This window comes from Cylas formicarius, unplaced genomic scaffold (genome assembly GCF_029955315.1).
Source record: "Cylas formicarius isolate icCylForm1 unplaced genomic scaffold, icCylForm1.1 PGA_scaffold_6__28_contigs__length_40554024, whole genome shotgun sequence".
NCBI lineage: Eukaryota > Metazoa > Arthropoda > Insecta > Coleoptera > Brentidae > Cylas > Cylas formicarius.
In genome coordinates, this window is record NW_026844347.1 from 27,808,621 (window position 1) to 27,821,815 (window position 13,195).

The 13,195-nt window shown below is 33.7% G+C and overlaps 1 protein-coding gene across 2 annotated transcripts in view; it reads right to left on the minus strand.

Moving 5' to 3' along the window:
- The window catches only part of LOC132703288 (octopamine receptor beta-3R-like), a 305,268-nt gene that overhangs the window by 37,238 nt on the left and 254,835 nt on the right, over positions 1–13,195 (minus strand). For both annotated transcript variants that reach the window (XM_060672445.1, XM_060672444.1), the window contains one exon: positions 5,669–5,780. In XM_060672445.1, the coding sequence (XP_060528428.1) occupies positions 5,669–5,780 (112 nt within the window). The remainder of the gene's footprint in view (positions 1–5,668; positions 5,781–13,195) is intronic.

A 13,195-nucleotide genomic window follows, 5' to 3' on the forward strand; every position in this document is an offset into this window, starting at 1 on the left:
CAATATTTTTACTTTTTGAAAAATATTTCCTTTTAAACAGTTAAAAGCGATAACGTTGGTGAATTTTTAATAAAAAATAAAAAATTAATAGCTTGCAAAGGATAATAATTATTGTAACAGTTTTTCAATAAGTCCGGCCCTTTGAGCAATACAAATAGTATAAAGGAATTTTAAATACATAATGGCATTTCTAACAGATTCAGGTTAAATCTTCAGGGGTCTCTGCAAAATGGAACAAAATAATATATAAAAAATTAATATTCAAAATATGAAAAACTCTATTTTTTTCTTCATCAAAGTTTCTAAAGTGTTGGTAATTCCTGTCGAAGATCTTTTTTTCTGGGGCCTTCTTAAATGGAAATTTTCTAATATAATCTCAAACAGCCAGGGTCCGGATTTTATTGGACCACTAACATATCAGTCTTTTCCTCTGTGATAAACATAAGCCGCAAGCAACATTCTAGCACTTGTTTTATTTAAACGTCGCCACCTTACACTAACCAAACTTATATGGCAGTAAAAATATTAGGCATATAAAAGTTTATATAAAATTGCCTTATTTTTTATGCTAAATATGACAAGATTATAAAAATGAGTAGTTTCAATTAAGAAAAATGTTTTTTTGGCCATTTTTAATCTTATTTTTCGCATTCGCTGTATTATTATGTATCGAAATTTACTATTAAATCCGTTATTCGAGTGCTTTGTATGCCACAGGTCAAACTCAAGTAAAACAATAATTGCTTACGAAAAATGTCAGAAACGGTTAGAAACGGTACATTTGATAAAGACACGGTGTTGTCATGTCATAATATATAATTTCGTGAAAATCTGAACTTTTAGTTCTAATTTATTTTGCTAAAATTTTGTGTAGAATTCAAAAATGAGGTAATATACCAGGCTTTCCATTTAAAATAAGAAAGTTGATGCTGGCCCACGAAAAATGATACACCCTGTATATACAACATTAAAATAAATTGAAGGTCTGTAATACCCCAATTAACTTTTGTATTTAACTTTTTGCTCCATTCCCTATAGTTTCTGAGATAAGGTAGTGTCCCAAGATGAACGGCCCACCCTATGCACTGATTAAAGCAGTTCTTATCGTATCAACGAAAACAGGTCATACTTTAAAATAAAATAAATATAGAAAACTCATCAATATTAAGGTGAGAGGGAATGTGGTTGCGTATATTTTGACATTTTACCCAAATTGCAACTATTTTGGAAGCACAGTCATTGTCTGACAATCGTTTGAGCCAATCGATATGAGTATCTTGGCGAAAACGGAAAAAATCTAGTATCAAACTGTTAGTTGATATTTATTTTTAAAAGGTAATACGCCTGCGGCAAATCAAGACACACCTCGGCGGTTGCCACCTTGAAAATGCACAAACTACGGTTTCAACTACTTGACTATTTCCCATTACTCACCAGACCTAGTCCCAGGCGACATTTTGTTGCTTCTTTTAAAAATAGCACTCGAAGCACAGACATTTTCGTCAAATGAAGAATCAATCTTCATGCACAATTATGTTGAAGACGAAAATGCCGATTAATATGTAGAAACATAAATATAAATTAAACAAAAAGAACGTTAGGTCGAAAACTTTTCAGTCCACACTCTTACGCATTACTCTCGCTCTCAATGCTTAAATGGCAAGACGGGTCAGGGGCAACAGCTGAATCTAACAAAACCCGTTGGGCTGCAGAAATCACTTTAAGTATCAGTCTTCTATTCTCCAAGTCTTTTATTTGGTGTCTCCGGTATTTAGACAGGAGAACTTTCTAAAAAAGATTTCTTGGTACCCGCCCCAGACAGAATTTAGTATTTTGAAAGTGTTCAAATTAAAAATAACCTGGTAAATTAAGATTTCTCGATAATTCTGATCGCCGTGAATACAACAGATAGAGGATCTTTTCCGTGAGACGGTGTGCAATTCATGACGCTTACAAGTGATTACCTTTTTCCTGTTTTTTACAGTTGGTTTTAAAATTGTGACCAACCCAACAACGAATACCTGAACTTCATTTGTTAAACTTTTAAAATAATTTAAAATCAATAATTTATTCTCTGCTAACTGCCCTCCTGTTAAGTTTAATTTAATTATTACTATTTTCTCATCGTTTGTTTTCCATATTATTTTGATTCTTTGTTTTTATAAGAAAAAGAAAAAGAAATGCTAATTTACTTTGTTTCATCTTTTTAATTTAAAAATAACAAACCAATCACGTTGCCTTATATATAAGTACTCGTCTAATATTAATTAATGTTCCTGCTTACTTTGTACTAATAGGAACACATTGTCATATATTTTCAATCTATGTAGTACAATTTATTTCCAGGTACCTCTTTTTCTATGTATGTTAGTGCTTGCAGAATAATTACATTTCTGTCCTTACAGATGCATTGCAATTTTTATTTACTTTTACTATTATTAAGCTCTAATTTTAGTTACCTTTTTGAAAAACTGTAGAAGTCTTACTCTAGTTTTTGAATTTCCTGTCCCAGAATGAACAATAAACTATTTATTAAATTAGGCATTAAATAAATATACAGGCAAAATGTGATTTTCCCAACGAGATTAGATACTATTTTACCTTAGAAACTTAAACTTATAGCCTTAAAAATAAACAGTTATCGCGAAAGTTTGTTAAAACGCAATACTTATAGTTTGATACTACCGTCTGCAATCGTATTCGGACCCTGGGCGAGACTGACGTCGAAGTCTACTCCAGTAGCACCAAGCAAGGGCTTTCATATATGAAGTTCCGCATGCACATAATTATAGTATGTATTGTGAAGCCACGAACTTGACCGGAAAGTGGCTTTTAGTCGGCAAGCCACATACGACGACGTTCAGTAACAAAAACGGTATACTGAAAATGGAATTGCTGTTCGGTACTTTACCGGCAAGTATGCCAAAATGTCAGCAAATGCTTACAGAATTCTGCTATTTATTCTCACACATTAATCATTAATCATAAAATTTCAATACTTCCTCTTAATTGGAAGTTAGAACCATATTTTAAAGTCAGTACGCAAACGGTTTAGAGATCCTTGTTAAAGGAATACTTGTATTTTCTTATAAACAATAAAAAGTAAATTGAGTTCCCTTCTGAAGCGTTCCTTTTTTTTCCAAAATTATTATAGTTATTGGGTAAAGGTTTGCTTTTCTACTTTTGCTACCTAAGAAAGCCCTATTTAATAGAATCTCAAAAACGAAATGGATTTTTCATATCAGAGGTCCAAAAGTGGCAAAATGGTTCCAAATGGCATCAAATCCTATCTTTTGATCCTGCAGAAAGTACATGACAGATGCAAAATCACTATCAGCAACGCATCGTTCCACGTGAGCAGTTAAACAGAACGTAATAAGAAAATTAATAAACGTACCGTATCGAGCCAATTTTCATACAACAGCCTGATTTCGTAGCGGTATATATAAATATGCATATAGAATAAAATGTAGAATAGAATCAAATGGGTACAAACACACATTAGGATTATAATCAAGAAGTTTTCTTTGTTCTTAATATCTCTTAAAATTTATAATAAAAAATAAAAAATGAAACGTTTCGGGACTTTTCGACGCCATGTATCATATTAGGTGCTTTAGTCTAGATCAACATTTATATTTTATGAAAAATATCATCTAGTTTTAGACTATACACAACTTTCCACAAAAGCCATAAAACAAATTCTTCTAATTCTAACTTAAATATAAATGTAAATATAATATATACGAGGTTAGCGCCAAAATTTCCCTGCCGGACATAGATGCAACTCAAGTATCACGATAAAACTTGGTCTTCTTAGGCTGCGAAGAAAAATCTTGCAGTCTTGCGTCAAATAGTTTTGTATTGACAGCATTTTAAACAAGATGTGTCCGTAAAAATGTCGCAAATAACGCAAATTGAGTATAGAGCAGTCATAAAGTTTTTGACAAAAGAAGGGTTAGCACCTAAAATTATTAAAGAAAGGCTGGATGGTGTGTACGGCCAAAGTTTTCCTTCGTATTCTGTAGTGAAAGAATGGGCAAAACGTTTTCGAATGGAGTCTCTTGAAGATTATTCAAGAACTGGTCGACCAGTGGAGGTCATAACGGAAGATATTGTTGCGATTGTGGAAGAGGTGGTATTGAGTGATCGACGTTTAAAGGTCAAGGAAATCTCAGAAATTACTAAGCTTTCTGATACATGTGTTCGTCGAATCCTGCATGATCATTTAGGTATGCCTAAGGTTAGTGCAAGATGGGTTCCTAAAAACCTTTCGGCTATTCAAAAACGACGCTGTGTCGAGTGTACGCGGTCGTTTTTGGAACTCTGTGGATCGGAACCGAAGCCTGTGATAGAAACTATTGTGACGGGAGATGAAACTATGTTTCTCTATTATGAGCCTCTATCGAAAAAAGAATCAATAGAGTGGCGTCGTAAGGGTGAAGCACCTCCAAGAAAATTCAGAGTCTGCCAGTCAACAAAAAAGGTGATGGCCACGATCTTTTGAGATTATGAAGGAATTCTTTTGATAGATTTTAAAGAAACTAATACCACTGTCAATGATAAATATTACGAAACATTATTACATAAATTACATACATTACATTTTAGAGTGTGAGTTCCAACAGATAGATCATCCTCCCTATAGTCCAGATATGGTCCCCAGCGACTATTATTTGTTTGGATATTTGAAAAAGGACTTACGTGGACGGCGGTTTAACTACGAAGTTGAGTTAAAAGAGGCTGTTTTAGCTCACTTTGCAGACAATCCAAAAGAATATATTTTTTGAAGAAGTTGAGTTGTTAATAAAGAGATGTAATAAGTGTATTGAAGTTAAGGGGCATTATATTGAAAAATAATAAAAAATTGTTACTCTACTTTGTTTCTTTCATATTCAGGCCGGGAAATTTTGGCGCTGCCCTCGTATATTATAAAATTCGGTCCATGGAAATGGTAGTAGCGAAGAGAAATTGTCGAATTGATAAAGAATCATTTTGTCGGTTCCTAAAATAATCGACCTACAGATGTACCGTGCGCCCAATTATAACTGGGCACCACATATCTATTAATTAATAGAATTGCCCTACTACGGTAAAAATTGATTTCGTTTTCCCGGAACATTTCACAAGATCCAGGAATATTTTGAGGCCCCAAAAATACCGCACTTATTGACGATCTGTCAGCGGCCACGCGCAATTTTTTTTTCGTAGTTGCTTCATAAGTTTCTGCATTATCGGCAGGGCCTCTATTATCTCTAGTAGCTATATGGTCAGCAGCATAGGTAAATGTTATTAATTTTGCAAAAACAGTTATGCTTTATAAAAAATTCTGCATGGTCTAAGCCTAAAATAAAACCTTAATACCAGGTACTAATTTTTTAAAGCCCTAGTAGTTGAGGTCTTGAAAATTATTAAAGATCCGTTTTGTCCGTTTTTCGAGAACCGTAAAGCGTTTGAAACGACGCCATGAACCATGAACGAAATTTCATAAAGAGTAAGTTTTCCATAAGGTTCCAGCATAATGGACAAACTGTATAATAGCGGGTTTTCTTGTGGTATAATAAAATTGCAATGGAAAAACCATCCCAATAGAGAATCGTAGCCGTTTTATAGAATTTAAAATCTTCAATGCTAAGGGAAACGATGAAAATATACTATTCAAACTTACCACAAAAAAAACGGAAGCCAACATAGTATAAAAACGCCCATAATGATGCCCAAAGTCCTCGCCGCTTTGTGTTCCGCACGCCAACTTTTCGATTGTTGTCGGATTGTCGTTCCTGAAAAAAAAACGAATTAATTTTTCCCGCTTTCAACTGAGTTGCAACGGTCAATGGAAAGCCATTATTGCCGACTGACTTGCAATGATCCATTTGGTTTATCAGAATCCATTATGGTTGTACAATGGACTACCGAATAGTTTGTTTATTCATTTAACCTGCAAAGTGGCGTTGACAGAGTTTTTACGGAAACTCACCCAAAAGGAAAATCGCGACAAGTCGACTTTTATCCGTCGCTGAATGACCTGAAATATATCCCGTAGTCAATTTATTAGCACCTTATCAGAAAGAAGAATAACCTATTAAGAAAGGGTTTGCGGGTTAGTGCCTTTGTGGAGTATAAAAACGAACTGGGTTTGATTTTGAGTTGATGAAAAAAAAATTTTTTTTTCTATCTCTCCTTATTTCATATGATTTCAGAAGACGCATGTTTTTAGCTAGCTTAATTAAAATCGTTCCAGCATATTATTTCAATAAATAGTATTAGAAGAATCTAAAAATATTTTAGAAATGCGAAATCTTTAAAGAAAAGCCGGATAATTTTGGTAGAATATGAACCAAATTTTACAGCAGCACTAATCTCATCTCTTTTAGATAATGAACCCATGGTTCTAGTTTAATTGCAAGTAGCCCTATACATACTTTCAAATTGTTCAAATTATCAACGCTTTTTATAAAATATAAAAAAGTTAAGATTGTGATTCATTGTTCAAACTAAAGCGTAGTTTATTATTTACGACACAAATGCGAAAAACTTAAGATTGTGATTCCTTGTTCAAACTAAAACGTAGTCTATTATTTACCATTATTTTTTATCTTAAAAACGAAAAGATGAACAATAAATTCTTATAGAAATATTAGGCTATGATAGAAACACACTTTGTGCATATTTTTCTACTTCTTTACAAAGAATGACATAAATTTTAATATCCAGGTTTATTTAGAAAATTCTAGTCTCTTGTATTTTTTTACCATTTTCGAATAAAAATATAAAATGCAAATCATTGCATATCGAAAAAAAGAAATTGTTCAAAAATATAGGAGAGGTTTGATTCAATACTCTACTCATTCTAATTTTTTATTTATATCACATATAATATTATTTTTGTATTATATATTAATTTTATGTCATATTTATGTTGCAAGATTTCTCTAATAGTTGCCTTTACACGCAGCGCTTATCTAAGAAACTATCCCTTAAATTTTTCATACTTGTTTTGCATCACCTCATATACAAAATGAAAGGTAAAGTGCAATTTCCAGCGGACTCGGCAAAATAAATTTATCTGCCTATCCGACATTTTATTATTTCAGACGGCATTCTCAGGGAACAACTTTGAAGTGCAAATAAAGTCTACAAATAAAACGAAAGAAGTGTTCTCGGGCCTCGCGATACGGTTTATAAACTTTGATTTTCATTTCCCTCTTTGCCCTTTTTATATTTCGCAAAAAAACACAGGAAGGCGGATGTGTTTGTCATATAAAATAGAGCTTTTTGGGTCGACGACGTTCACCCTTATCCATATCTTGTCAATTTCGGTTTAAGACCATTATTCCGTTTCATCGGCTCCGAGGAAAATATATTTCCATTGTTTGCAAAACGGCGTTCATTATTAAAAAACATTTCTCTTGTTTGATTTTACGATACGTCAATAAGCCGTCGGCAGCTGTCGGCTGCAAAAATTAAATTTAATATGTCGAATTTTTTAGATATGCCACCGTTCTCATTATTACAGCTGTTTGTTAATTATACCACCACATTTTTGCATGCACCATGCATATTGTTTATTTGAATATTAAATTGTTGATAGTTAACGAGCAAATAGAATGAATGACCTTTCATCTAAAAAGAAAGTAAAACTCATATGCAACCAACATCAGAGCCACTGTTATAACAAAACATATTAATTTATTAATATATCTTTGAAAACCAACGAAATCACTGTCTTCCATTAACTAATAATTAATTTGCTAACTAAATGTTTTCTTCGTAGTTAGCTTTTACCGTCAAACATCAACTGTCAGAATCGAAGGGTCCGCATCGTGAGTGTTTAACGAAGCGCTCGAAAATATAATTACAAATAATCTTCGTTGCATAGCAGCATGCCAAAACTTCAAACTCCAATGGATCTCATCTTGGGATATATTCGTACATGATTCTTGAATATTCTCAAAGACACAAAGACATGCCACCCTAAAGTTTTATGGAGAAATCATTAAACAGGTGTCATCTCTAAAAAACCTCGACACAATAGTGAATAAACAATTTGACTCGAAACTCTAGAATCAGATCAAGATGACCGAGCAAGTAAGGAAATCTCTGAACAAGATGGGCACTTCTGATATATCGAAATCTCTTTGAACTCCGAACCACAATACTTCGCTGCATCATTTTCCCAGTTCTTTTGTATGGGAGAGTTGGACTATGGATGCAGCCACAGAAAAGAGAACTGCTGCGAATATTTTGGACGGAACATATGGGTAAACATGAAGAACTCCCAATGACAATCAAAGAAAGAAAACTACAGTACCTAATACACATCCCTATGATATGTGAGTAATGTAAGATCGGAGGAAATAGTCTTTCAGAGCACTAATGACACAAGACGATTTCGGAAAAATCCCCTAACAAACGCAAACTACAGGAAGAGAACATTCAAGACGGAACGAATTATTGAGGCTTCCTAAATCTATTCCAGGTTTAAAAAGCATGAATTTAAAGCATTTCCTAGCCGCCGTTTTTTGGAATTTTATAAATAACCTATCTAGTCTTCAGAAAGCATATAATATATTCTATCCAAGGGAGCAATTCGACATTGACAGCTTGAGAACGTATTTCATAGATATGACACACGTTAATGTCTTCCGGAGTGAAAAGATTGTTATTCGTATATTTAATTCCAAAAATATATAGTTTCCCTCCTAAATACTATTAATTAGTTTAATTAGTCACACCACAAAGAAGTAGAATTGTACAACTCTTGTGATAATTTGTGAATTGCCCTGTTAAACTCTATTTTTGGATTTTAAATTTTCTGTTTCCGTCAAATATGTAAATTAACTTTAATAATTTTAATAGCGTCTATCATCTCCGTTGATTTATCCAGTGCAAGCAGCCGTCTTTTGAATTCTTAAAAACGCTTGGTTAAAATACAGTTTTTTCCAATTGTTAATGGTACTTGTGACTTTTTGATTGCTCGTACAAATCTGTTTTTGTGTTAAGGAAAGAAATCATTGTCTACAACTTAATAAGATGAACAAGGTATTCCTATTATTATACAGACTCTGAGGGTAGCTAATACGAAACAATGTTGCCAGTTGGCTTGGCACAAGCATCCAATTTCGATGTTTGGTTTAAATTAAATGTACCGATCCAGAGCAATTACTGTGGCGTCTGCAGCCGGTACATCTACAGGGATAATTAAATACCTGTCGATGCACGTGTATGATACTACATTTAGCTAGCGTTATTAGAAAATCGTGGTCTAATATAAGCGAGAAAGTTTCTCAGCAACTTTATAATATCCCCAATTAGGGATCTAAAATTTACTTACAAAACTTCATCAACCTTACTTTCGCACCAAATTTGTGGAGTAGTTTACTTAACGGGTATCGCTAGTGCTTCGCTATATTTATGATCAGATGAAAACAAAAATCAATTTTAAGCTTTCAGCACCAAATAAGACATAAATGCATTTGAGCAAGGTTTAAAAAGAACCATAAAAATAACACAAATTGGTCGGTTAATATCTTACACTTTATAATTAATATCTGGAAAACATTAGCGGTTTTGCAATGATCTTAGTTAATAGGTGTGTGCAGCTTGCCAAACCACCCACAAATCATTAGGGCAAAATTGCACTCGATATCTCCACTTTCCCATTAAAACCAAAACACGCAGGACAAACACAATTGAAATGCAAATAGATTCAAAAGAAAATTGAACATTCACTAAATTGGCAAAATCAGCAGATTGTTGCCCGAAAGCAAACAATAGGGTCGGGGATCCGCCCCCCACCCTCCGATGAAGTTTCTCGAAACATGATACACTATGCGTCATTCTTTTTTCTCGCCGGATGATTATCCTCTTGGCCGCCATTAATCTCAGAATTTTTTCTCTGATCGTCATTAATCTTTTTTTAAGGCTTTAATGTCTTAGAGCGAATTCCATTAATATTGATCCTCGGAAAAGTTTTTAAAATATTAAAAAAATAAGGTATTGCGATCGTCATATATTTTTCGTTCCTGAATTTATTTTCTTTGCATCAGCGGTTTGGTCACAGGAAAAATCATAGAAATTGGGGTAAAGTCTAGAATTGGTTAGTTGTACTTAATTATTTAGATCTCAAAGATCTGTTTTATAAACTTTCGATTGTTACACATCTTTGCAAACTTAATGATCTGCAGCTAATTTCTCATTACTCAAGCTTAAGCGTGTTTTAAACTTGGTGTACTGCTGGGCACTCGAAATGAGTAATCGACTGTGGACTGTTTTCAAGTTACGCCTTTTGTTGTAAAATAAAAAAAAATACCAAGGATTTCAGTATTTCAGTATAAATAATAATAATAATAATAATAATAATAATAATAATAATAATATATTTATTTATTTATTTATTTAATTATTTATTTTTTATTTATTCATTTTTATATTAATTTATTTATTTAATGATAATTTATGTATTTATTTATCTCTAATGGCTCGGAAATGCTTACTTCCAGAAAATTAAAAATATCAAGGGGTATTTTCCTGGGAGATTCTCTTAGCGCATTGTAATTCTGCGTCTGCTTAAATCCCTTAAGTAAAATGCTGAACGAGACAAAATATGGTTTCTCCCTTGGTAAAAACAATAAAAAATACCATTATAACCATCTATTGTACATGGACGACTTAAAACACTTGAACTTTGAATAGAACTTGTGAAACTTCGCGACCTAACAACAAACTTTAGTAAACCAGTTGCCATGCAATTTGGAAAAAGGTAATTTATCCCAAACCCAAGGATATAATGTGGAGAACGAAGAAGTGATGCAATATCTCTCAGCTCACGAAGATTACAAATACAGCAGCTGCAGCGGAGCTTTGTGGGCAGATTAAAGTCGATATTGAAAACCTATCTATATGGATGCGCTAAAATTTCAACCATTAACTCATATGCTATACAAATCTTAACTTATTCATTTGGGGTAGTCAAATGGACTCAAACTGATCTCGATGAACTGCAGAGGAAAATGCCTGATACGGTAACTAAACATCATTGTCGCCAGAAGAGGGAGGCCTAGGAATATCCAACATAAAGCAAATGCACTACTCTCAAGTGAAAAGTCTTAGAGAGTGCTTTTTGAAAAAGAACGCCGAGTCTACAATGTTTGCATGACGACGAAATAACACCACTGAATTTGAACGCTGTCGAAGAGAATGTGTATGCAGCGGACCAAACAGACAGCAAGTTGATTGACGAGTGGAAGCATAAACAACTACACGGCACACACCCTAGCTACTTAAACCAAGACAATATAGACAAGACCGCGTCTAACAAATGGTTGGTTAGACGGGTTCCCTCTTCGGCGGAACAGTTGGATTCATGATGGCCATCCCATACAGAACAATACTACAAGAAACCATCGCAAGTGTGTTATGGGAGAAGATGTCGACGATAAGTGTCGGAGATGTGAACATAAAGGAGAAACCATCGAACAAATAACAGGTGTATGTGAGACATTGGTGAGCCATGATTACACCCAAAGGCATGACAACATTGCAAGAATATTACCTCAGGGCCTTGCGAATCGGCACCAGCTTGTTAGGGGATCAATTCCTTATTACAAATATGAGCCAAAAGATATATTGGAAAATGAACACTTTAAACTATATTGGAACAGAGAAATAAGAACTGACATCAAGATCCAAGCGAACAAACCAGATCTCCTTCTACATGATAAAAGAAAAAACTCTCATCGAAGTAACAATACCAGGCTCAGCCAACATACAAAAGACTTACGCAACAAAAATAAATAAATATATAGAAGTTGCAGAGGAAATCAAGCATATGTGGAGAGTATATCGGGTCAACGTCAGACCAATCCTTGTATCGGCAACGGGTATAATACCAAAATCCACTACGACTCACGCAAAAGGACTAAACATAGAATACCTCATATCGCTACTCCAGAAATCGGCGACACTGGACACCTGTCACATTGTTAGCCGATTCCTGGCATTAGAATAAAAGATTTATGCAGAATGGTTTGACCTTAATCTCAACAGCTCTTTTAATTTCTTTTTAAATGTTGAAGTGGATGAACAAGTAATAATATCAAGTGGAAGTGAATTGTAAGTTTTAATAGCGTTATATGTGAAAGAGCTCTGAAACGTAGCCGTACTATGCTTGGGAACATAGAACAGGTTACGGTGACGAGTGATCAGTCTATCATAGAGATACCGGGGCTTTTCGTACCTAGTAATTTTGTACACTAACGTAGACAGATGCACAAAATACCTTTCAGACAGATTTACCCACTGAGAATCCTTGAGTGCCGGCGTTATCCCAATAGAGAGAGTATAAGAGAGTCACACAATTTTAGTCTAATCTCAGTAGATAAGTAGTCTTTAAACATGTAAAGTACTTTCAGTTTAAAGGCGGAATGTTTGCGGGAGTTTTTTAAATTGTACAATTACAAACACTTTTTATAAAAAATACTAGATGACATTTAAAAATTTTTTTCACAAGGGACAGCTTGATGAGTTTTTTTTTCAGAAAAGGTTTAAATAATTGGAAGTTGAAGAATATAAATAAAAAAATAAAATTGTCCTGATGCCGAACCTTGCAAAAAATTCAGTGTTTGATTTGCCATTCTTAAAACTTTGGAGAAAACTCTGCAAAAACGGATAAAATTAGTCTTCATTTGCACAAATCGCTGATTAATGCATATATGCAGGAAATTTTGGGCTATTTAGCATCATCCAGAAATTGTATAATGTTATAATATGTTAGTAAACCAGCCACACCAAAACGATATCTACTTTCAGATACTTTTATTGCATGGTTATTAATACACATAAATTTCAAAAGCATGGAGAAAGAAGAGCCAGCAATTGATAAATTTCATAATTTTGAATTTAAAACACATAGGTACTTTAGAAGTATTGTGCTATTTTAAGTTCCCTAATCTTCCTCCATTTTCCTTTCTTCCTACATTTCTCCCTACCCTAGACGTCTAAATTCGAATGCTAAATGTAATACTGTCAGTCAGATAAAATTAACAAATATATTTTGACTCGGGTCAAATTTGCAAAAATAAAATCCAAATAAAACTGGAACTCGTTAGAGCCGCCGAAAATGGTTTGGTTAAAACAAACTTTATCCTTCGAACGCAATTTTTGCCAAAAAAGCTTTTAACTAACCAAACTCGGC